The following is a 26,723-nucleotide window of genomic DNA, read 5'->3' as shown; positions in this document are numbered from 1 at the left end:
GTTTTCCTTATTAAAAATATTTTCCTTTAAATTTCTGCTTGGCTCCTTGGCCAGATCAAGGGTCACCAGTCTCCCTCCAAACCCATTTTTGTTTTATCTGGGAGCACACATTTTCTTTTGAGCTGACTTTTTTGAGGTACAATTCCCACATATGCTTTATCTGTCAATTTTTGTGTCCTGTAATCATTCCTCTTTGTGTCCCTTTTCGGACACCTTAGCCAAGCACAAAGTGGTTCTGCAAGCAGGACATACTCAGAAGTACAAAAACTATTTATTTGTTATCATGCCCAAATGATCACTACTGGGTTAGGCATTAATGTGCTTACCACCTTTTATAAGACATAAGCAGAGTCTCTGCTAGCCAGGCAGGCAAAAGTCAGGAAGGAGAAAGGGCAGGTCCTACACTCCCTGGAGCACAGCCACAGTCATGCCTTCCTCAGACACCCTGTTTTTTCTTGATGATTTTATACTTGCCCATGTCGGTGCTTTCTCTTGTCTTATCCTGTCTGCAATTTCAGCTTTTTCATCTCACATGAATCTCCTCTTCAGACTTTCTGACAGCTTTTTTTTTTCCCCCTTCAACTTAGCATTTTCCTCAGATTATTGAGCCATGGACCTGGTATCCTCAGGCACAGACACTTGCATGGATTTCTAGACAGAGGGAGTCCCACTCTATTTTAGCACTGAGATGAAGGTGACAGGGGAGATAAGGAAAGGAATAAGTTTTCAGTGGTCACCAGTCAAACCCATAGCTTTGAGTACCAGTTGCTCATCACTATTCTTAAGCTTATCCTATAAAAAAAAGCTTATCCTTTTCCTTGTGATGCACCATTATACATTTCTGCCATAAATCTTAATATAATGCCATAAATCATTACATTTTCTTGAACATTTCAATCCACTGATCAGGATTTGGATAAAGGCCTATTTGAATTAGCATCACAAAAAACTGCATTAAATCCTTTAACAACATCTATCCATAACTAGAATCTTGCATCCTCCCCATTAAAATTTTTTATGCAGAGATTATTGAAAAGAGACATATTTTTTACATGTCTACCTCTGAATTACACACACATCTTTGTCAGTAATAAAAGACTTTTAAGTTAAGTTTGACCCTCAGTTTTTGTCTTTATCTATCTTCTTATTTTCCATGTGGGCCTCAAATTTCTGAAGTAAGAATTCAGTCTTACTGACAGAGACATGGTACAGTAGTCACATCACTAACCAGCTTAATTGTGCTGCCCAAATATATAACTAAGTTAAAGTGCTGTTACTGAAAGCCCCTTTGCTCTTGTAGCTTAGTGTGTTTTGGGAAATGATTTTACACACAGTTTTAAATGCCTTCTTCCTTAACTATATGGGTGCTCCAAAATACCTGTTCTGACAAACACCATGTTGTAAAGCCATTTAAACGTTTATGTAACTCATGTAAGCTTTCCTTGGTGTATTTTATTCTTAAGAAAATTTCAAGGTATTACAAAGAACAACTAAAGGAACAAAGAATGAAAAATGTATGTCATGCTATAAAAAGGTTGAATATAGATTGATTTATCTAAATGCAGCAAATGAAATAAGCTTTGACACTTGGAGGATAAGGGTCTGATCATGTCTAGCTACGGGAGAGAGAATAGATTGAGTTGAGATAGGGGGCCAAAGAATCACAGAATCAATTAGGCTGGAAAAGACCTCTGAAATCATAGAGCCCAACCTCTGACCAAACATCACCATGTGTCAACTAGGCCATGGTACTGAATGCCACATCCAGAATTTCCTTAAACACCCCTGGGGACACTGACTCCATCACTTCCCTGGGCCACCTATTCAAACACTTAACAACTCCTTCCATGGAGAAATTCTTCCTGATATCCAACCTGAACCTTCTCTGGCACAGATTGAGGCCATTTCCTCTCATCCTGTCACAGGTTGTCTGGGAGAAGAGGCCGACCCCCACCTGGAAACAACCTCCTTTCAGACAGTTGTAGAGAGTGATAAGGTCTCACCTTGAGCCTCCTTTTCCTCAGGCTAAACAACCTTGGCTCTCTCAGCCACTCCTCACAGGACTTGTGCTCCAGGCCCTTCACCAGCTTTGTTGCCCTTCTCTGGACATGCTCCAGCACCTCAATGCCCTTAAGAAGTCTAAAGGCCAAAGGAGACACGAGTGTTTCTCTTTTATGGACAGAAACTAAAATACAAAAAGTTCAACCTCAGCTTGAAAAGAACTTTATGTTGAGGGTGACAGAGCACTGGAGCAGGCTGCCCAGGATTGTTCTGGAGTCTCCCTCTCTGAAAACCCCATCTGGATATGTTCCTGGGTCACCTGTTTCAGGTAAATCTGGCTTGGGAATGGGGTTGGACTAGATGGGTTCCAGAGGTTCCTTCCAACCCCAACAATTCTGTGACTTTGAGTGCCAGCTGCTATAATTTGAGACACCATCTCATTTGCTGTCCTTTGTAATGACTTGCTGTGTTTATACTTGTTACTATCCTGGATTAAAGGTTTCATTCTCACCAACTCAGAAACCTTCATCTACATGACACATTTTCCAATTCATTAATAGATCAGATACAGTACAGAAAGAACAAGAGGCTAACTAATGTACTTGAGTCCGCATCTAAAAGAATAAGAAGGTTCCTCCTGACATGTTTGTGACTTGCCACAGCTGTCAACCAAGTATGAATTTAGATGCAAGTGTGGTCTTAATGATAGTACTGACCACTAAAAATTAGAACTCTGGCTGTAATTAAAGCAAGATTTTTTTCACCACTAGGGCTCATCTGGCATTCTCATCTAAAAGCTCATGCTGTAAACATGGGAAAAGAGTGCAGGATGATGAAATGAGCAGGCAGTAACTCCTCAAGACAGTGTCATTGCTGTAAGACAGGCAGGGCTCTGTTTCGTAACTGTTGCTCTTTAGCAGTTGAAAGGCTGGCTAAGCTGAAGAGACCCTGTAGACAACAGAAGGTGCCAAGATTCCATCAACACAGCTGCACCTCCTTCTATCCCAAATCCTAGTATCTCTCAGATACTAGAAAAAAGCAAGGATAATGGATGCTGCAGGTGAAGGAGACTAATCTGTGTGAAATCTAACATAGTGTTTTTTCACAAGTTTAGTTCGAACCTCAGTCAGACTCCAGGGAGAGTTCACACATCTACACTTCTGTCCCACAGGCACCTTTGCCCTCCCTCGGCATGTCCTCTTCCTCCACTGCTGGCTGCAGGATCCATCTGCATTTTGAATCTGGGTGCCGTGTTTGCTCCGGCTCTCGCTTGACAGAGGGGTGAGTGGACTCACCTTAGTAAAACGGAAACACTGACACAAAAAAAAAATAAAAGAAAAGAAAAAGGGAGAAAAAATTGTAATCTTTATAATCTTTATTACCCTGAGGCCACCTTGTCACCAACAGGTGGGCGGCCCGGCACAAGGGCGGTGGGCGGTGCTGGGGGTGCGGACACCCGCCCACACGGCAGCAGCGACAGCCCCCGGAAGGGTCGGGACGGTCCCGCCGGCACAGCCAGCGCCGCCAGGCCGGGGCCGAAGCCGGGACGATCCCGGGACGATCCCGCCTCACCGGCCGCGGGCGGTGGCCGCTGCCGGGCCCGCGCTGCGCAGGCGCGCGGGGCCGGGGGCTGGGCCGGGGCCGGGCGGGACCCGCCAGGACCTCCCGGTGCCGAGCGCCATCCGCCGCTGCGGGGGCTGCTGCGGGGACCGCTGCCGGGAGGTGGGGCCGAGGCGAGCACAGTGCCGCCGCTGCCTCGGGTAGGCCGCGCTAGGCCCCCGGGAGGCCTGCGGGGAGGCGGCGGATGATCGGGACGGGAAGAGCCGTGTCCCGCGTAGGAATCGCCCGCCTGCTCTAAGTGTCCAAGGTTAGAAGGCGCAGTGGCTGCACTTCGGCGTTGTGCGCCCCGCGGTTGTCACTTCACAACTTCTGTGTTTATTACCTTTAAAAAACTTGTCTCGCTGTTTCGGCTCTGCTTTGCTTGTTTGTTTTGGTTGTTTGCTGAACAAAAGTGGAGGTAGGAAAAATCCAGTTGCACCATAGACCTGATCTCATGGTGCACGAGATGAAACAGAAAACCTATAACTCACTTACTTGGTTGGGATTAAGTTAGAAGTTGGCAGTGTTCCGCTGAGACCTCGCGGCAGAGGGTCACACTGGGGTTGTTTGCAGTGATGGTCAGGCAGGAACCTGCTTTTCATCGGAACGAGCACAATTCCATACATTCTTCTTTATGGTCAAGGTGTAAACCAGGCTTACACTGGGTGTGTGAGTAACCCCTGTGCTATCTTAGGAACAGAGAAGATAGCAAGGCTTGCTTTGTACCAGCCAGCATGCTGTCTCTTAACTGGGATCTTGACACCAGCACTTCGTTTTAGTGAAGAAGTTCTTTGAAGTTGCTGGATCCACAGTTTTCAGCTGAGGTAGAAGGAGCAGTGTATTCACGTTGTTAAGGGACAGTTTGTTTGCTCGGGGCTCTGTGTTATTAACAATTTTAGTTCTTCTTGTCTCTGAAATGAGCAATTGACTTTATGGTCAGTTGTGAACAACACGGTACCAGATGGGGGCTGGTGAGAGGGAGAGAGAGGAGCTACTGAACAAAACTCTTTCATTGTCAAGCGAATCAGCTGTCAATGCCTCTGTGTGTTAGGGCTGGATGGGTGTGAGGAGAGCCTTGTTACAGTATCAGGGCCTTGATGTGCAACTAACCTTTCAACTACTCTTTTTTTCCCCTAATGTCTTTAAACAGGGAATGCTTAGAAGAAAGTTTCTGCCTGTACTTCTGTGGTGTCCAAGCTCACCTATTGATGCTTCCTTTGTAACTTCACGGTAAAACAGCTTCTGAGAGTATCAGTTTGGTTACCACATCACTTGGATCACTTTTAAGAAAATGTGGACTGCCAAAAGACTGTGTAGTGCTCAAATACTGTTGCTCCAGTTAAAAGAAGGCCAATTGTGTAGTTGCATGTTTCCCAAAACTCAGCAGTTCTGGATTGGAATTACAAACTGTTGCACTATAAGAGTGCCACATAACAGAGTTAAATTCCAGGTAAGTATTTCTGTGATGCTCTAAAGATATAAGTGATGTGCATAAATACAGTGATAAAATAATTTATTTTATACTCTGCAGAGCTAAGCTTTTGATTTGACAGCATTAATTATGAATTGAAGATGCCTTCAATTTATCAAGGTAAAGGGGCAGGCAGCAATAGGTGCCGGAGTACCAATATTTAGAATGAAGTTTTGAGTCTAATAGTTCTAAGTTGGGGAGAAACATTAATTTTCTTCAAACTATACTTCAGACAGTAGTGCACGATAAATGACAGGGTGATTAGTTAGAGTGACAATTGTTTAGTGAAGAATAGGACCAGAATTCTCTGGAAAATTACTTACAGATGCAATGTTAGGCAACAGAAGGTGGGGGAGAAAATGGATTGATAAGGGAGGATAAAAACTTAAGAGTTTGATTATAAAAAATCTGTTGATATAAATAAAAATAGTGGGAAAGGACACAAACTAAATGTCATTTTGGACACTGGCATATCCTGACGGCAGGAATTTTCAATATCTAGGTAAATTAATCTTAAATATAAATTGCTGCATGCCTAAGTTGTGGAACATTGAGGTTTGAACTAGTTTAGTGGCAGCTAAGCAGCTGAGAAATTAATCTAGATGACTTAACAATTATTGTTAAACGATGTCATATTTGTTGTTGTTTTTCTTTTTAATAGTAATATGACTGACTCTCGGATTGTAGGTTTCCAAGGTAAATGATAAACAATCAGAAGTTGATAGAAGAATGGCTACTAGTGCAGAGGAAACCAAAATAGCTGTTGGAAAAAGTCCCAGTGGAGTATGTGATGGAAGACAACATTCATTAGAAGGTATTGAACCTTTTGCTGCCTTCTTCTGAAGAAGTCAGCCTTCCCTACCCTCTGTTGACACCTTGTCTTAAGGATCAAGGTCTAGAATCTTAATTTGAAAGTTTAGTATCATGTGATGTGTTTCTGTTTTTAATTTTAAGGGGATTATATGCAATTGTTACAGTTTGCAAAGACTAGTGATTTTGTTAAGGTTCTTAATGGCTGATTAGATATGTACTTACTATGTTTTTTCCTTCAACTTTGTCAAATTCTTATATTCAGTGAAGGCCGTGAATTGTTATGCTAGTGCGCTTTTTTTCCTGCCAGGAATGTGAAAAAACACACATTTCTGTGTCAGTGGTGATTTTTGATTCGGGTAAATTAGTAGTTACACTTACGACCTTTAATTTAGCAGTGCTGCCGAGCTAAACAGTTCTTTCTGTGACTTTGCTTGTTCTGTCATTCTTTGCTAATAACTAATCCTCCGATGTGCTGTTATGCCTCATACATTTTAGCTCCTGTGCTTCAGGGTGCTTGGTCGTTTGCATTCTATGTATATTTAAATTTTGTTTGTGAAGGTGTGTGTACTCAGTTGCTTTGGGCATTTTCAGCTTTTGTTTACAAGTGGGATGACAGGAGGTAGTTACGACAGGTTAAGACACTGGGATGGTACAATGTTTATGTAATTACATTGCTCAGGAAACAGCCCTGTGAGAAACTGTTGTGCTATTTATTGTGCATTACAAACAGGAAAACAGTACCTGTCCTGAGAAAGCTGTGTGGTACTGTATCATAATTCTTCTGTACAGCCTTGTCTCCTTACATACGTTCTCTTGAAGGTTTGCATTACAAAATGGAGATACTGCTGAGTAAACAGGAATGCTCCCACCTCCAGTAGATTTTTAATCACCAGTGGGTTTTTTTTTCCTGCAGATGGGTAATCTTTTAAAGAGAACTCTTACGTTTATGTTTATTCCTGTGTTATATGGAAAATAATGAAATTGAACAGCCCCAGTGTTCTTCTTGTACATATCTTTTCTTATGCTTCTGGTTTTTTCTCTTGTAGACAACAGAAGCATTTCTATCCCCTTAACCAGTTGAAATCTTTATATTTTGAATTTTGCCAATCATGTAAGATAACATGTTTTGAAAAGCAGTGGCAGAAGTGTTTGCTATGTCCTCTTTATATCGTACCTCTATAGTATGTGCACTGTCCAGCTGAAATGTACTTGTGAATCTTTTAAGGTTCATTGAAACATTTTCTTAAGACATGCCAATATGGCAGCTTTGTGTTAATAGGTATTAATATCCTTAATAGTCACAATTTATGCTAAACTCTCTTAAGAATATTTGTTTTGAAGTGTTGTGAAACAGGTGTTTTATACTATTTCTAAGATAGCAAGATTTCTGCTCTCTGCTCAGCTGAAAGAAGTGGTTTGTGTCCACAGGTGACTGTGCTCTATTCCTGTTACTCTATTAAAAATTGTCAGGGAATAGTCATAATGTAAACTTAATTAAATTTCTGTGTTTCCTCTTTGGAGTTTTTATAATCATACAATTCTTTTTTTTGATCAAAAGTGCAGTGATCTACCAGATCATCAAAACAAAAGACATTTTTGAATCATACTTTCTCTGAAATACACAGTTATAACTTGCAAATCAAGTAATGCCACGACATATTTGCAAGCATCAAAAGAAATGGGAAAATTTATATTCTTTTAAATGTGTCTTGGTTTCCTATACTCGCCTTTCTGATTTTACAGGACATTCATCCAACAAATGCTTTCTTATCTTTCCGATTATTCTGAAATTTCTTTGCGAGGTAAAACAACATTGCTAAACTGCATCTGTGAAGCAGGTAGTTCCTTACAGAAACATGATTCTTATTTATCTGTATCATCTTTCTCATCTGCATCCTTTGTGGGTTAAGTGCTTTTTTACAGATTTGTTGAAGAGGCCTCATTCCACCCACTTTCTTGCAGGTGGATGCATAGTACTGATTGAATATATTAATGTCTGTTTCTTCTCTGTAATGCTGAGTATTTGCAATACTTTACTGATTTTCATATTCTAAACAAATGAAAGAAGGCCTGATTGTTTCACCAAGCAACAGACAAATGCTAGCTATCACTTAGGAGCTAAACATTACAAGATTTTCAATTTAACAACTGGGTAAAGCCCTGAACAACAAAATTTGATCTGATAGCTGAGCCTGTTTTGAGCATAAGAAGGTTGGGAAAGAGGCCACTTGAATGATAATATGATTCAATGATTTCTCCTTCTCATTATTTACCACTTACAGAGTTGATAGATGTATGTGCATACCCCATTTCTCAGTCATTCAGCTAGATGTGACCACTGGATCTGTCATTTGAGCATGAATGCCATCTGCCAATTAACATTTGTACTGAGGAATTTCAAAATTTTTTGTGTATATGACATACTTAATGTATACCTGAGAATTGATCCTAATTAATAGGAATGTAGTGTCTGGATAACACAGCCATGCTATTGCTACTCTTAATTTGAGGTTCTCGTGGGGAATCTGTAAAACAGTGTTGTATTGCATGCCATACAAATCCAGTCGATCAAGTACTTCTGTTTACTAAAAGTAAAAAAAACCTACCTTATTTTTACATTGTATTGATTTAATCTTTTTTGGATTTGAAATTAGTCTGCTCTTCACAGAGTATGAGACTAGCAGCATTCTTGAACAGTATTTCCTTGACTTGAAATCTTAGCGCTGTTTGTTCTTGTGTGCTTGCCTCTCACTGAATCCTTTTGTCAGTCAAGTGACTGATGTGAATACTCAGTCAATAATCTCTCTTTCTGTCTCTTGGGTAGGGAAATGAAGGAGGCAGAGAAGCATGGGATCTAAGTGTTAAGAAATTAACTCACATGAAAGAGTGAGTGCCATGTATCCAGACACTCAAAGAGAATAGTAGTTACTCGCAGTAACTGGTAATTAAATTGGACTAAAGCTCATATAAGAAACTACAGTTTCCTTATGAAGGTGTGTAAGAGGAGGCATGGATATCTGACTTTAGTCAGATATGTTTGGTAGTTTTTGATCTGAGATTCAAATAGTTTCCTCAGTTCACATAACCTCCTTTTCTGTTCTCACTGTAGAGAAAATGTACCAGCCACTTCTTTATACAATGAAGTGTGATTTTTCGTCCACATTGGTTGGGAATTTTTCTTTTTAAAAAAAATCTTTTAATCTAAAATTTTTTACTGTAACCATAGATACTCTTTGTAGTTCTTATCTTTTTTTTTTTGATTTGTGATCATTTAATTATTTTCCAGCAGAGAGAAATACTTTTTGGAGTATGAGCCTTGTAGAAGGTTTAAATCTGCATATACATGTACATAAGCATCCATACACTTATTTTTATTTACATAACCTTATTATCTTACAGTTGTGTTTCTTAGTTACATTTCATAGGTCCCTTAGATGTAATTCTTTGGATTTGTGAACTCATACTTTGCATATTTTTTGACCAATCAGCTGTGTAAACATAGTTCTTATTTCATGTAATGCTTCACAGTAGTAGTTCTTGATCTTGAGGTCTATTTTGGGCAGAAATGGAGTTGATTCTTCCATTCCTATTTAAGAATCCAGTTGTTTTAACCGGTTTCATCTTTTAGTCAGAGTGGTCCGTGATGCAAATGCATCCTTGCTCCTAATTTGTGGAAGGTATGGAGACAGCTGCAGCAGCTGGTTAAACTCCCAAGAGTTTAACTATCCTGAAAGAAAGCCCATTGTGACATCAAACTTCAAAGACTGTTTTAGTTTTCTTCTACTCTATTAAAAAAAAATTTAAAAATCAAAGTAGAGTTGTGTTTGTTGTTTTCCAGTAACATCCTGAGTAAACTTTTTTTACCTTCTATTCAGCACAGTGACTTTTCTTTAAATGAAAAGATCCTTCTTTTTAAAAATAGTAAATCAGTTTATCACTTGCTTTGTTCTAAATACCTTTCTCTCATATTGTCACAGCAAGAGCCAACTTCTGGTTCTTTCTATGAGTACCATGTGTTAGATTTGTTACAAGTATTCCTACTTAAAAGTGGATATGGAAGTGTTTCCAGTGCAGATGATAAACTATGTGTTTTAGCAGACTGACTGATCCACCAAATATTCCCTGGCACTATGATATGCTCTCCATCTCTCTCTCTTGTTCAGTAAAATAGCAAACCTGGTTAGATCATTAGGTCTGATTTTGATCATGCTGTGGTAAAGCAATTGGGTTTAGCATGTCTTGTCTAGTGGTTTTGAAAGCTGTTTCTTATCCCCATCTTTCCTGCTCTTCCCATTTCAGAGATGAAGAGATATCTGTAACAAAAATATGGTGCTGTATATGTTTGCCTCTCTTCATCAGGACTGATACAACAGTTTCTGTCTTCTATTCCCATTGATATTGAGATGTACCCAAGTATAGTAGGGGGTTATTTTCAATTCAATGTGTGCAGTATCTCTTACATCTGTAAAATATAATCTGTGGAATACCTTGCTTTCATAATGTAGTTATTTGCAGAAGCAGAAGAGCTAATAAAATGTACAGCATTTTATTTTGTTTATTTAATTAACTATCCCTAATAATCTGAACTTATGCTTACCGTTTGTGGTGTTTTTTTGTTAATTTTAAAATCTGCCCTTGACACCTTCAGAGTGTGTGTGTTTTCATACATTTAGTGCTTTGTATTTTACTTGGGGATTTTTATTCCTTCTTATTTTAATAGTACCAGCAATATGTTTTGTAGTTTTCTTTTTTAAACTAGTAATTACTTTAAAAATTTGTCTATTAATAATTCTAGTAAGCAAATGGGTTTCAAAGATGACAGAAAAAATTTGTCTCTTAGAGAATTTAATGGATTCAAGGCTCTGCTTGTGTAAGGAGAGTATGAATCATAGAATCATAGAATGCCCTGGGCTGCGAGGCACCTTAAAGATCATCTAGTTCCAACCCCCCAGCCATGGGCAGGGACACCTCCCACTAGACCAGGTTGCTCAGAGCTCCATCCAACCTGGACTTGAATACTGCCAGAGACAGGGCATCCACAGCTTCCCTGGGCAACCTGTTCCAGTCTCACCACCCTCACAGTAAAGAATTTTTCCTAATATCCAATCTAAATTTTCTCTCAGTTTGAATCCACTCTCCCAGTCCTGTCACTACATGATGAAACAGTAGCCAGCAGTTTTATAATTAATTTGACTTTTTAATAAAGGTGGCTAACAATGTTTGTTCTCCAAAGGTGTTCTTTAATCACTGTTGTGTAGCTACTCTTAGTTTGCATTTCTTTGGCAAATCAGGTGAAAAAGTGTAGTTACATTGTATATAAAGGTATATATTTTTAATTGCTTTGAAAAGAGTTTTGTGCTAAGGATTATTTTAGAGTTGTTTTCAGGTTTGGAGATACTCAACTAACTGCTGATTGTTTGATGTATTTAGTAATCAAAAGCTTTTAATGTTCTAAAGTAACCTGATTTTTGTTATATAGATAGGGTAAGTTAGCCAAAAGAATAAATGTGTGTTGCAACACAAAATTTTTCTGACTGTGACACTTTATGTCCACAGCCCAAATGAAACATATCAACCTGTCCTTTGCGGCTTGTGGCTTTCTGGGCATTTACCACTTGGGGGCAGCAGCTGCTTTTCACAGGCATGGTAAGAAGTTACTGAGAGATGTGAAAGCTTTTGCAGGAGCTTCTGCGGGATCTCTGGCTGCCGCTGTCTTGTTAGCAGTGCCAGAAAATATAGAGGTAAATTAATAAACTCGTAGGTATAGGCCATTATAATTTTTAAAGGAAATTTTTTAATATAATCATCTTCCATTCAGTTTATTAAAATGTTTTGTTTCTTGTTTTTTTTTTCTTTTTACTTGCTAGGAACAGGACTCTTTTATCATGTTTTCATTGACCACATCTGTGATTCATGAGCAAAAAGGTTTATGACAAAAATATTTCATATGAACTTTATATTTTAATCTGTGTAAATACAAATCTCATGTGTGTGAATGTTGATTTGTAGGCAACAGGTATACTTCATTATACCAAAATGTATATTTACTGAATGATGGTACATTACACAGTGAATCATTGTTCTCTTGGCTAGAGATATGCTTTGTTAAGCAAGTGCATTGCACCATCCTTTCAACCTTTTCTGAAAGGAGATGAAAATGGTAGATGGAGTGTGTCTTCATAAACAGGTCCTACCTGCTCAGAATTTTTTCTTGCTGCCTGTATTTCATTGAACAGTGTTAAATGCTTTTGCATCTCCTTTAGACTCAGTGCAGCCCATGCCTTAACAGCATCCAGTAGGATTACCCTGCACAGCATTCTGTTCTGACTTGTGTCTGGGTTGTTTCAGCTCCAGAGATGCCACTCCTTTCTCACCATGGATATAGTGTCATGCAGAGACACCAAGGTTATATTCAATGACTACAATGTTAAAGATTCTGTGGAGAGCATTAGGGTTTCTTTTGGTGTCTCTTTGCTTGATTTTCCCCACAGGTTAAGGCTGCTTTGCTCTCCTGAAGTGTCTGTAGTGACTTTGCCTTAATAAATGTAGAGGACCAGGCATTGCCAAAATGTTAATATTTCTTGAATAGTTTTAATTATTGTGGGGAAAACAGGCTGTTAGATTTTTAGTCTAAGTTACACTTATGTTTCAGTCCAGTGAGGATTTGATAACTTTCTCTAGGCCTCGATTATTTCACTTCATTTGATTCAAAAATAGTCCCAGCCAAACCTACTTTGCCACTGATCTTTCTGTTTGTTTGTTGGTTGTTTCTGCTGGGATATGAACTCAGCTTGCAGCATTAACTGTACTTCTGTTACTTTCAGCAATAGGTTTGTCCCTGGCTTCTTTCCCCCACCCCACTCCCCTGGGAGCATTCCTTATATGACTTGGTATTAGGCAAGTTCCACTCTGTTGTGTGGAACCTCTTTGTATTCTGTGCAGGCATTACTCTCCTTCTGTCACCTCTGACTGGTAGTTCAGTTTCAAGTTTGCCTGATATAATGTGTACCTCTGACTTTAATTTCCTCTGTGGTGAGCATGGCAGCTCTTTGTTAGCCCAAGGAAATTTTTCTGCTTATTGCAGACTCTGGGTATGAGCACTTGTTCTCAGCCTGGTCCAACTTACAAAGATCTTTCTACGTAAAAATATTAGAACAGTTTTTAGTTTTTGTTTGTGGAAACTAAGTCTATATTACATTGAGTCTGATGTATTTTTCCTTGAAAGTTTGTCATTTTATTGCAAACTAAAGAAAGCTTCATGAACTATCTATTCCTTTCCATTTTTATGTACTTTTTAGTTATTCTGTTATATTGTTTAAATGGAAAATTGAGAGTTCTTTTCTCAGTGGGAATAATACTTTCTAATTCTCATGGAATTTAAGTAAAGGCAGTGTTCTGTACTGGATAGAACTAACTTTTCATATCGGATAATTATATCGTTATCGTTACTGCATTTCTAGCTTGAAATATTTTATGTCCACAAATGTAGCTCTTAATCAGTTAATCATTTTTTTCCTTTTTTTCCCCCCTCTCCCCAGAGATGGCAATGTTAGACAAGCCATAATTAGGACTTTCTTCATCTCCTAATCTCAAAGCTGTAATGCAGCCTGTCTTTACTTGGAGAGAATGTAACATTGAAGATTTATTGTTTTGACTGTTGCTGTTCTAAGGCAGTTTCCAGATGTTTTTCTGTCATATATTGGATTTTTGTCACTGTTTGAAAAGGCACGGGACTTGAGAATTCTAAGGAGGCTTATTTAGTTATGGATGAATGACTGTTTATTTTAAAATTACCTTGGTCATGTTTGATATCAAGTTTGCATATCTCAGTACAAGCAGTTACAATTTCTAAGCACGGCCTCAGTCAAAATTTAAAATGCAGATGTATTGTTGAAAGCTTCTAGGACTCAAATTCTAAAACAATTCATAACTGTAAGAAGTTGTCTCTTTTGAGAGCAGTAATTGAGAGTCTAGATACAGCCCATTCCTAGCACTTGTAGTATGGAAAGTAGTTCTCTGTCATTCCCCTAGGTTTGGATTCATCCAGCTCCCCGGTACTCTTAGCTCCTCGTAACTTTATTTAAGCATCTTAAATATTGAGATAGTAGGTCTGAGGTGCTTCTATGTAGGGTTTTATGGGTTTCTTCTGCATTTAAAGAGAGAGGTGTCAGAATGTGCCTCTATAGCAGATTGACTACAGAAGAAGCCTAACTGCCTGATGTAGAATAAATTCAAGACTTAGTGCATGTAACTACTTTTATCTTTGAGCTGGCAATGACAAGTACGTTATAGGGTAAAGGTGCAAATCTAACCAATGTGAAATTAAGTAGCACAAATATTTACAGTGATTGTTTCTTTAAGAGGTATGAACCTCTTAGTGAACTTTTTTGATGCATTTATTCAAAGGCCATATAAAGAAAGTGGATGCAAGAACTGTATTTCTGTCTTTCACCTAGATGAGTGCTCTGTCATACAAGTGATGTGAGGAAGTTTAACTGCTTCAGTCAGCTGGCTCTGATCTCAGGTTAATCCTCACCCTAACTCCTTCCTGGTTTTTCTTTCATTGGTTCCTGTATCCTCCTCCTCAGTAGAATACATTCATGTCTCTATTTTTTTTTTTCCTTTCCTTAACCACTGAATAATTTATTTTTTTACTATCAACATATTTGTTCTTTATTCAGGGACCTAATAATCCAGGAAACCCAAAGTATCTTTTTCTCATGTGGTTATATAGGTGAATGTGAGTATAATATATTTATAGAGTACCAATTTCAGAAGGTTGCATAAGATTGAGTTTAGTTTTTTCAAAGTCTCTAGAATCATTAGAGAAGTCTGCATGAAAGGATGAAAAAAGGATTACAGATATTGAATAGTGAGTCTTAAGCGCTCAGGATCTTAATTCATTGTTTCAGCATGTTACGGCTGAAAAATAAATTATACCAATTCCTTTACTGTCCCTTTGGAGTTGGTATGACTCACACTTCAAGCTATTTTCCTGCAGTCATTAATGCTGGGCATTTCAGCTTGTGTAAAAGGTTCCTTGTGCAGGAATCTGTTGCCTGGTTTTCTGCAGTGTCATTTCTTCCTATGTCATCCATCATAGTTTTCCATTCATTAAATACTTCTATAGTGTTTTATTAATAAAATATGTATATTTGTTAGTAGCTTGTTTTTTATATTAGTGAGAAGAAATCATTGTAATTTTTTTTCTTTTTTATTGCTTATAAGCATCTTAAGGTACTTATGTCTGGTTTAAGTTCTGAAATAGACTTTAAAATAAAAGGTGGCTTTAGACTTTGAACTAAATGATTGTTCTTGTAATGGCATGGTCTAGGGAACTGATTATTTAGCAGTGGTAGTATATAGAAAAATAGCCTTTAACTTTCTTTGGTTGTTAAAGTGGTATCCTTGTGAAAGCTTATAATTTTTTTTTTCATTAGGGATTTTTTTTTCTTATAAATTAATCCTTAGAAAAGGATCAACGTTTCGTTATGCATGTCTTGTTGCAAACCAAGCACACAAGGGAAAATATTTCAGTTTGATCTAATAACTGTTTTTTTAAAGCTTTAGCCTCTAGTATATTTTAGGTACTGCAGTTGAACATGCTTCCGATCACTAAAACATCTTCATGGTTATTATTTTCCATTTCCAGAAATGTAAGCACTTTGCCTATGGATTTGCAGAGGAAGTCAGAAGATTGAACTTTGGTGCTGTAACACCTGGTTATGATTTTATGAAAACACTTAGGTACCTATCTTAATGCTTCTGTAAGGTCATTTTTGTGTTGAGCTCTCCAAATGCAAATGGAGAGGGTGCATATTTCTTCTTCGCAGTGGGGTGCTCAGCCCTAATGTATTTGGAAGGTTTTTAAATAATGGTGTGAGTAATGCTGAGCATTTTCTTTCCTCTAGGGAGGGCATAGAATCTATTCTTCCTTCTGATGTTCATGAGATAGCTGAGAACCGGCTCTATGTGTCGGTCACTAACTCAAAGAGTGGGGAAAATCACTTGGTTTCAAATTTTGCATCCAGGGACGACCTCATTCAGGTAATAAAGTTGAATGTGGTAGTTGTGAATAAAAATGCTGGAGTTTCTTCAAGGCTTAAGAGTATATTATTAATTGTACGGTAAAATCACTGGTTTACTCAGGTAACCACTTGCTACAACCATAATATAAACAATGTTTAAAGCAGGATTCGATCCTATAGCTTCAAAAATTTTGCTAAAATTTATTTGGTGTTTGTGTGTGTTTCCTTCATTTCCTTCCTTCAAGTTCTACCTTGTAGACAAAGTGTTTCTAAAAGTAACGGGTAACTAATTGTGCAGTATATGAGAACACAGTAGAGAATCTCAAAATGTTGTAAAAAATTTGCATCTCTTACTTCACTGATACCATTATGTTTCATCACAAAAGAAAATAAAGGAAGTTTAAGAAAAATTGAACAATTCCTACAGGTGCTTGTGGATAATGGCTATAATGTAATGCTAAGTACTGTATATAAGCTGCATTTTAACTGTAACTGGGAAGATCTTTTACTGCCCTTCTCTTCATCTGAATACCACATTTTAAATTTGGATCAGGATTGTATGCATAAGCTGATGTGAGATGGTAGAAGCAGTTCAGATGCTTGTAAAGCAAGTGTTCTTGCTAGTAACTGATCGTATCTTAGTGGAAGACATACCAAGATATAGCAGGATAAAGGAGGAAATAGAATAAGAAGGAATTCCTTCTTTCCCTATCCTCGTGGATGCTTGGAGCAAATAAGAGATTCTTTACTGTTATCACTTTTAACAAGTGTCATTTTTTTTTACAAAATCTCAAAGTGTGCATTGGGAGTTTGCCTTTAAAGAATAACCTTTAAAATCTTGACCCTGTTATATTCTACATGGACAGTCAGTTCTCAAAATTTATAGGACTTCATCATGCATATATAATTATGCAAAAAGTTTATCTGAAGTTATGCACTGTTATTTCTAGCTATAGTATCCACTGGTAACAAGCATGGAGATCATTATTCTTTTCATTTATGTGTTTTTGCAGTGAAATCTTCTAACCTTGAGACAATTAGAAGCATCAGGATGACCTTGGAAATATGTACATTTTTACTAGTATTCAATAGTTTTTTCATTGATTTAGCCATTTCTGTTCTATTCTTTTGTTCTCTATAGTAGCAGTAGGTGGGTTGGAATAATAGTAATAAAATTACACATAACTGCTCATTGGAATGCATTCATATTGTCTGGTCTTTCACAGAAGCTCACAATACCTGTTTTTGTGCATGCCTTCAGCTCTGCCTGTATCATGAGTACAGCTGTCTGAATGTTGGTGGCTGCCACAGGAGCAGGGAGGGTAGAGCTTGTTAGGTTATTTTATTGTATCGTGCCTAGACATGACCTACATGCAAGGCATGGATAAAGGTACTGCTGGGCTGACTGTTTTATAAACAGCAAAACTTCTGTACCTTCTGCCAGAAATCTTTCAATGTCATATGGATTTGGTTTCAATGCTTAACAAACAAGACTTATGGTTCCGAAGTTTTTCATAATGGCTAAACTGAATGTATGTTTCTACAATATTAAGATTTTATCTGTTTTACTATTCCTTGTGGACTTGGAAAGGCAGGTAATAATCTCCCACTTTTGAAATAGTCTTTCCATATGTGAAGACAATCATCTTGCATCAGCATTCGTAGATTTGTAGTTCTAGAAATGGAGGTGAGGGGGAAGAGAGGCCTGATTTGTGTGTTTGTGAGGGAGCAAGGCACAAAATACTGATAAATTTAGCTTGAGAATGTAAGGCAGTGCCTAGAACTCCACACTGGTCTGTTAGTGCTAGGGAAATACTGAAAGCTTGTCCTGCCTCTCCTCACTCTGGAGATCTCTGGAGTGACTTTATAAGAAGAACAACTGCTTTCTTCAGTCCTCTCTTGAATTCAGAAGTTGCAGGGGTCACCTGGTTTTGACTCTATTCCTTCAAAAAATCTTTTTTTCCCCATTTCTCTTAGTTTAGAAGGGCCAAAGTTACTGAGATGGAGTTGAAGAGAGGAGAAAGGGTGTTGGGCTGGGGAAGAAGTGGACGTTGGGAACTTTGGGAACCTTGTCTTATGCTTTTATGAGTGAAAGGCCTGTTTGGTAGAGAAATAGCTACAGTTTTGCATAAGGGAACTGAGAGAGCCTTTTTATCTGACCTCAGACAAAGCTCCACATCAGTAGGAAAAGAAACAGGCAGGAAAGCAGTTCTCAAAGTGGAAGCTGAAGACTTCATATACATATACAGTGTTAATTAAAACTTATTAGGGGAACAGAGGTGCTTAATACTGAAAGTAGCTTAAATTTTGTAAAAGTAAATGTAATTCCACCCAAAAAAGCTCCAGCACTTTCTTCCATAATCTCCATGGATTGTGATATTTTTCTGCAGCTGATCATCTTTCACACAGTGTATACACCAGTTTGTGACCTGCTTCTGTTCCCCAGATTGGTCTTTCATGCCACCACACAAGCGTGTGCATATTCACCCGATTTAGCTGTATGAAAAATTCTGACGTACTGTACTTCGTCCACGCATTTGCCTCTTCTCCTGGAAATTCTGTATACTGATTGCTTATGTATATGTGAGTGGATACATAGGTATAGAGATACCCACTCTCTCATAGGTATTGCTGTGAATGGATAGGACGGTATATGTGTGTGCAAAGCTGTACATGGCAGAAGAGGTGTCCTGGTCTAAAAAAAACCTTAAAAATCAAGAACAGCTGTAGACAGCAATGAAGCCTTACAACAGGGGAAATAGTATTTCGTTAATACGTGAATTTATTAAATAAAAACATTGATAAAGGTATGCATATGTGAATTTTCAGGATGTTTGTGGTATTTTTGAAACTTTGAAAATCTGATTTATTAGGATAATAAACACTATATTAATATGCTAACAGAATGACTCGGTCAGCTTCTTCTTTGACAATATACTGCTTTTTTTCAGCATGTGCATATTTAATTTCTTGAAAACTGTAGATTTACTTCACATTCTGCAAAACTAAGTTCATACTCTTGAATCACATAAATCATTGAGTTAATTTTTGATACTTTGTTTTGAGAGTTGTCACTGTGAAGTCATAAAAAAGCCAAACCCTGTTGAATAATTTTAATCACATTTTGACATACCACAACAAGAAGACATTTTGAAATGACAGTGGATTTATGTAAAACTAATATATTGACTGGTAAATATGTATGAAAATATGTATTGGTTCTAAATTACTTTATTTCCTTTTTTTGATTTTTTTTTTCTCTATTCTTTCTGCTTTCTTCTGTCTAGGTCCTACTAGCAAGTAGTTTTATACCAGTGTATGCAGGAATTAAGCCAGTGGAATTTAAAGGACAGGTAATTTTTCATTAACTACCAGCTTTCTTTTTATGTGTTCTTCATTTATGGTGTAATGATTTCATCTTAAGGGAAAGCAACTTCAATACCATATTTTGTATTTCTTATAAGAAAACATTTTCAGTTGTCTTTACTCTGTCTAGCTCCAAGAACTCTTTTTTCTTTCTTACATAAATATATTAACACTTTAAGAATAATTTTAAAAGCATGGAAATGGCTATTTCTTCTTTCTGAGAAATATATGATACTTCATTTCCCCATTCATACAAATGATGCCTCTAGAACCTTTATAAGCCTCACAGCCCCCCTGCCAAAAAGCCCCACAAAACCATATGTATTTGCTTGTAGCTAGGTAGTCATTATATCAGAAAGCTTGGCAGCTTTAGAATTATAGATACAGCAATACATATCAACTGAAATATTGGAAGGGTTTAAATCAGTATTGTTTGACTGTTTGAGTTAAATGGAGACTGCTTGCAGCTTCCCAGGGTCTGGAATTTTGTTAATTGGAGTCTATATGTTGCTTGTGCAATTTCAAAGGCAATATATTGCTGTCATTAGTTAAAGGGAAGAAAGTGTCATTGTTAAATTTCTTGTGGTATTCTTTCAATTACGAAATTGAAAAGTTGGCTCACAGTTTTGTCCAAAAGTTATTTAAAACCCATTTTACTGCATGAACTATTATGATTTGCATAGCCATTGTAGTATTTAATGAAGCCTTTGTAAATTTTTTTTTAGCCTTCTAATATTTTACTGCAGCCTTTTGTCTTTTTGCATTCAAAAGTTAAATCAATGAAAGTTTCATGGAAACTGGTTCTTCTGTTACTTGAAAGCTTCTTGTCATTCCCAAAGCTTACTGCTCTCCTTTAGTGAGATTCAGAAGAGGCAGTGTCTGGGATGCGGTTGCTTGCATTTATAGTTACTTGTTAGAATAATTAGTTCTGCATGTCTGCCCTGCCTTTTCTCATACTCTAAAGCAGTGCATTTGTGAATTGGGGAATTTTTTGGGGGTTGGTTTTTTGTGGGTGGTTTTTTTTTTTTTTTGGTTTTTGGGTTTTTTTTGAGAAAACTGTTGCCTGTAAATGCTTTTGATTTGCATTCTTTAGTCCCAAATGTTTAGATCTGGGTGAGAGCTCTCACTTGCAATAGCGTTTCTTTGGTTTGGAATAGTGGGTAATAAGGATGTGTGGGTGTGTTAGCAGGGGCCCCAAAGCACACATTGTAGGGCTGCATACATGGGATGTACTGTCATGGCCCAGACATGTAAGCACCAATCAGTAAGGTGGATTGGATATGGATTTGGGCCTGCAAGGTCACCTATCATATAGCACCATATTCCAACTTTACTGAAAGTTTTACTGTAACAGACCAGGTCCTGTCTGTCTGTCTAAGGTAACTTCCTCAGGCCATGGGTTCATGGCAGCACAGAATCAAGACTACTGTCTGCTAGCTGCTTGAGTCTACTGGCCTTATCTGTAGTTTAGAACAGTCGATCTGGATCTTCTCTGGGCTGTATGTGTATTCATCTGCACACACATCACCAGGTCATGCAAGAGTGTTTTTAAAATGTATTTCACTGTTATCTCTGCTGTGTTACCAGCTACCATTGTGCATGGCAAGTAAGGCAGTGTGTTGCACGTTTGTGAAGTGGTATCAGAAAATAGTCAAACCTGTTACTAGCCTGCCCATACACCTACAGAGACTGAACCCCAGGGTAAACATTGCACTTTAGTTTTATTTTTTGGAAGAGTGTTTTTTGGGAAGCATTTGGCTTCACAAGAGATTAGCTAGTTTACCTGTAAGTGTGCATACCTGCAGGCTAGACACTTGGGATGAATAAGCTAAATTTTGTGTTAGTAGGGACAGAACACTGTCTGCTCATAGTACGTTTTCTTCTGATTAATGAGCCGAAAAATAATTTGACAAAAGAGGAAGTCTAAGATGACATATGAGAATTTATAGCCTTAACCAGATTGGACTAGTTTATTACCAGGGCTGGGGATTTTAGGTATTCTGGGACTAAGCTTCCAGTAACACTAGTGCAAACTTGCTCCATGTGAAATGATCTTTCTCTGACTTGGTTTTGTGTCCTTTGAGTCTCTGACAAGGTTAATTTTCAAGACAGATAAAGATCCGCAGATGACAAAGTTAGCTGTGTCTGCTGATGAGTCTGTAGTTGGTGTGACTGTAGTTCTCATGGAATAGCTTTGTAAAAACCATCTGCTGGTAAATGGGTAGGTTCTGTTAGTCGAGCCTTGATGTCATTGTCTGCTTTGGGTTTCATTGCAAGTTATTTCACAGTTTTCTCTGTTTCTGCGTTGTACTAGAGTATTAGTGAAACTCATTTAGAAGCTACCAGGAATTTGCCTCATCTAAGGCAAGAAGTGTTTTTCAAGAATTGATTAGTGAAGTTAAGGGAAGCTGGTGCTTCACTTGTCTTTTTGCAGCAAATAAATGTTTTATAAATTTTTTATAACTAGGAAACATGAGGGACTATAGTGCTAGAATATTTTTGAGTGAAAAACAGTTGCTCTCAAATGCTCAAAAGAAAGTAACAGAATCTACAGAAAATAGTGCTGAATTAACAGCATTGCTCATGCCTTAGTAAATGTTTTGATTTTCAAATAAGTATTGAAGTTACATAAGGGGAGAAGGAGAAAACATAAATAATCAGAATTTTTAAAAATGTGAGAACTTTTAAGTTTTAAAAGTTATACTGGTGAAAAAAACATCAATAATGTCTTTTGTTATGGTGTCTTTGACGTGGCTTAGACAGGGATTCCACTGTACTTTTCACTGTAGGAAACGCAACAAAAAGCCACTTAGGACACCAAGAAACATTGCACATAAATAATAATAATTTACTATTTAGAGACAGACACAAAAAAGCCTTGGTGCTAGAAGTGTTCTGGTATGTTGCAGCTTTACTCACAGCTGTTGCAACAGTGCTGTAATGGGAGTTTGACAAATCTGAAAGATATCTGTAAATGATCCTGGAATTTTATTCTCTGACTCCTCATTGAGAAATTTGATGTTTGTGCAAAGTGAAGGAATTCAGTAATATATTATGGGTACTGATATCAGCTAATGTCAAGAGTCAGGTGCTATAGCATATAATGAAATAACAGGATGAAGAGGGCCATAGAAACTACGAAATACTAATATTTGTAGCTTAGATTTTGAGATCAGGAACATAAAACTCATCTGAGAGAGTGAAGAAAAGAGTGGTGTGGGTGGACTGTGTATGCAGACAAACACACGAATGGATGGATGGGTGGATGGATGGGGGGAGAGAGAGAGAGAAATAGATAGATACTACTACTACTCCTTTGCTATGTATCTGTGTGTTAAAGAGTGACTCAACCTATCACCAGATACAGGAGTTCACAGGGGAAGTCAAATGTGGCCCTGGGAGAAATCTGTGTAAAATTAAAATAAGGTTTGCTTTAGAGTGAGAGTAAAGGACACAGCTGAGAGGGATCTATATAACTGATGGATCTCAGAGAATCTCAGGGGCTTCTGAAGAACAAACACTGTAACTGGAGTTAATGCTTTCTGTATAGCAGTACCTACACTGAGAGCTAGTGTCTTGCCAACAGCCAATAATTTACTTTTTGTGAAAGGGTTTTTTGTCTTGGGTTTTTTTGGTTTTGTTTTGTTGATGTATGTTTGTTTTTTAAACTTGCGTGACTAAGTTCCTGTGGTGTTTTCAGGATTTTTGATGCAAAATTGGTATTATTTTGCCATTTTACGATGGTCACATAGAGCATCACTTACGTCAGGAAAGCAGTCTTTTGCTTGATTGATGCTGAAGAATACTAGTACAATTTGCCATTTCTTTTCAGTGGTCTGTGTTAATGTAACTTGAGCATGATATTCTGGAGGTGAAACTCTTAAGAAGCACTGAGGTGAATCTTACTATTTCTTACAGCATTTCAACTTGCCTGCCTTTGCGTGTCTGCATTAGTCTACATTTTACATAGTTAATGTTTGTTTCCTTTATAATTAGTGAAGACAAAAGCACTTTTTCAGCACAATTAATATGAGATACAATCACCTACTTTAGGATAAGGTGAATCACATGTTAGAAGTGTTTTCTCTCCCTTGATGATAAAGGAAGTGTAGAATTACTAATTGCTTTTAGATGTGTAAAGTTCAGGGAGATGTGTCTGGTCATCAGCCCTCACGTATGATGTCAGTGAATCCATCTAACCAGCAGACTGGTGTCAAATTTTGGGCTATGCATGTAAGCACAGTAAGAAATAGGAAGATATAAATACATTAACATCAGATGTGACAGCTCTCCTGTTTATATTGGAGTGGAATTTGGCCCCTAGATCTCATTCTTCACTATACTCAACACCTGCAGCAGACTTAGGTCTGCTCCCACTTATGTGATAGTTGTTCGGCTCCTTCCCATCTTTACTCTCCACTGCTGCTGCTGTCTTCTGTAGTGGATGTAAGAAGACATGAGGCTCTGGAAGAAAAATCATAGAAGAGGAGAGGAATCATGTGTGGTTTAGCTTGTGCAGTGTTTACCTGCACATACAGATTGTGCAGCTTCTGTTGCCAGTCAGAATAATGTTCTAGAGAAGTATACATTATTGGATATGGTTTATGTGTAATATTAACAGTCTTGTCTTTTCCTGTATGTGTTAAGACAAATTCCATATGGGGCATTTTATTTTTTAATTAACTAAGAAGTCTTATAAGTGGCTTGATAAATACCTTACACACAAATCTGCACATTATGTCAAATGCTCATTGATTCAAATCTCTGTGTCTATATTGTCAGTTCCTTGATATTTGACACATACTGAAGCTTATTCATTGTATTCTTAGAGGGAAACTTGTAAGTTTTCTTGAGAGTGGAGGAGGCAGGGTCAGCAAGGGTAAGGTATTGCATTATGATCATACTGTGCTGGTGTTATTTTGAAAATATTTCTGTTTTCCCATAGAAGTGGGTTGATGGTGGCCTTACCAATGGCCTTCCTATCTTGCCTGTTGGAAGAACGGTGACGATATCTCCTTTCAGCGGTCGATTAGATATCTGTCCACAAGATAAAGGGCGTGTGGACCTGTATGTTAAGTTAGCAAAACAAGATATGATGGTAAGTTGCTTGTTTCTTAACTTAAAAACACTAAATAGTACTCTTGCAGTTATGTTCATATTGAAGTGTCTATTTTGTGCTTATATATTAGCTTATGTAAAGTTTTGGCATTTTCTGTTTTGCAAATGGAGGTTAAACCTTTTCTTAAACACAAGGAAAGGAAAATGTAGAATAAAGAAGAAAGTTTGAAAAGCATTGATCTAGTACAAAATCGAGCAAATTATAACAGGCTGTTCAGTGTAAATAATATTAGGTTTGTGTAGTGGTTTGCTTTACATATCAGCTGTCTTTGACTAGGAAAAATGTTTATAGAAAAAAATAAAGTCGAATACCAGAGGAGAGGAAAACTGCACAACATTTCTTCATACATACTGAAATCAATTGCTCTAACTGAATTTAAAATGCAAGTTTAAGTTGTACATTTGAAATGGTATATACAGTGACTTGTCACTGCATTCCTCAAGAGAGCTTGTGAACATTTGTGACTACAATGCTTTTTCAGAAGTTCTGTTAGATGTTGCAGAAACATTTCTGTATATTGAAATATGAGACTGATTTTTATTGCCTCCTTTTCATTGTTGACATTCTGTCTTTGCAACCTTTGTCTCACAAACTTTAACCACAGTTTTGCTTTCTTCAACGTGCTGAAAGAAAATCTTGAATAGTGATAGACTAGTGGTCAATAATATTCCATTAGAAAGAAAGATTAACAATAATTAATACTTTTTAAAACTTTTTGTAAGCAGTTTTTAATGTTTTTTTTAATTTTAGCAAAATTAGTGTTAGTAATGCCTTTCTCAATTGGACCAATTTTTGAATCTTTATGGTGTTTCACAGAGGGGTATTAAGCATGGTAGTACTTTGTAAAGGTCATAAAGTATGAGATTATTGATTTCATATATCTTGGAAAATTATGCAATCACTGTATATTTCTTGGTTGTGTTTTGTATCTAGAGGATGAAAAATGAGCTGGTGATTAGTTTAGTTTAGAGACAGAAAATTAATTGCACAGTTCAATTGCTTCTGGGGTCATGTGCAAACTCGTGCAGAATCCCAGGCAACATTTTAAACTATTCGATTTGAAGCACCTCTGCTTTTAGGGCTGTAAAAATGATCACTAAGAATAATTTCATTTCAGCAAATTGTGGTTTCATAAATTGAAGAGTTGTACATCTTCATTTATCTATTTTGGAATGTGAATAGTTTTCCGTCTCTCCATCTCCTAGGGTCAGAATTTGAGTAATTGCTTCAAATAATGAAGATGATTTTGATATTGTTTTGCAAATTTGTTTATAATAATGTGGCTAAGTATTACATTATTTATATAAAAAAATTGTTCAGAACACTATTGAATCTATTTTTAGTCTGTTGTAAACAATTTAATAAAGTCTGTATTCAAGAATAAAGCTCCAAAAGCTTTTTACATGATCAGAGTGACCAATTAAGATGCTGAGTAGTTCTTCAATTGTTGGTAGTACAAGCTACATTTATACTCATATGTTAAACATTGCCTGGGAATGTTCCCAAGAACATGGTTGTTTGCACTAGTAAGTTGTCAAAATATTTCCTTGCACAAGTTTAACATGTGCCAGCTACCACTCTGCCAGACAGTTTTGGGAGTGTTTCCAAAGTTAAAGTGTTTCAGAAACTTTGGGCAGTTTTACAGGCAGACAGTCTGTCTTGGATGCTGTGAGTTTAATTCTGTGTGTGTGGACTGTTCGTGCCAGTTTGTCCTGGCACTCAGCAGTGACCCTGGACTTGGTTAATTCCTGGTGTAGACAAAGCCATGCTGGTCTTTTCATTTTACATATGCTCCATGAAACAGATGACAGAACAGTCACATCTAGGTAAGTTGCATTAATAAACTAATTTATAGCTTCTTGCTCTGTTGCAGCTGTCTCTGGCCAACCTAGTAAGACTTAATCAAGCTTTGTTCCCACCAGACCACGAGAAAATGGAATCATTGTACCAAAATGGCTTTGACGATGCTGTACGCTTTTTATTGAAAGAAAACTGGTTTGAGTAGACAGCTCAGAGAAAAAGTAGCAAAACATGATGGCTGCCAAAACACAGCTACAGGCATCCTAGAGAATCTCAGGGATTGCTACCGCAGTTCATGTTCATGAAAGTAAAAGTCCCAATGGACTTGCATCTGCTGCTGCTGAGAAAGTATCAGTTGCACTTCACAGAGCTGTATAAACATGTCAGAACGGGAGCTGGACGTGCCTGGTGGATGTCTTGTTTTGAGGAGGTTCCGCTTGGATTCAGTTTGCTTCAGCTGGGGACTTGAGTGTGGGATTTGTAAAAAGCTTGTGTTGTCATAATTACAGAAATTTGGAAAAGTCTT

General features: G+C 37.6%; 1 protein-coding gene across 7 annotated transcripts; it reads left to right on the top strand.

The window, feature by feature from the left end:
- The first annotated feature begins 3,649 nt into the window (after positions 1 to 3,649).
- On the top strand, positions 3,650 to 26,409 carry PNPLA4 (patatin like phospholipase domain containing 4). Of its 7 annotated transcripts, none has more exons than XM_019283060.2 (9): positions 3,650 to 3,868; positions 4,751 to 5,050; positions 5,759 to 5,885; positions 11,441 to 11,625; positions 15,537 to 15,631; positions 15,796 to 15,931; positions 19,200 to 19,265; positions 24,224 to 24,376; positions 26,320 to 26,409. In XM_019283060.2, exons 2-9 carry the CDS (start codon positions 4,892 to 4,894, stop codon positions 26,380 to 26,382), a joined length of 984 nt encoding a protein of 327 aa, XP_019138605.1. In that variant the 5' UTR covers positions 3,650 to 3,868; positions 4,751 to 4,891; the 3' UTR covers positions 26,383 to 26,409. The 7 variants fall into 7 exon arrangements, with proteins under 7 accessions (XP_019138605.1, XP_019138604.1, XP_010392671.1 ...); XM_019283059.2 differs by having other exon boundaries at positions 3,654 to 3,868; positions 24,227 to 24,376; positions 26,271 to 26,409; XM_010394369.3 differs by having other exon boundaries at positions 3,657 to 3,868; positions 26,271 to 26,409.
- Positions 26,410 to 26,723: the final 314 nt, after the last annotated feature.

The sequence above is a fragment of the Corvus cornix genome, chromosome 1, assembly GCF_000738735.6.
Source record: "Corvus cornix cornix isolate S_Up_H32 chromosome 1, ASM73873v5, whole genome shotgun sequence".
In the NCBI taxonomy this organism is placed as follows: domain Eukaryota; kingdom Metazoa; phylum Chordata; class Aves; order Passeriformes; family Corvidae; genus Corvus; species Corvus cornix.
This window is presented reverse-complemented; position numbering and strand designations above follow the sequence as displayed.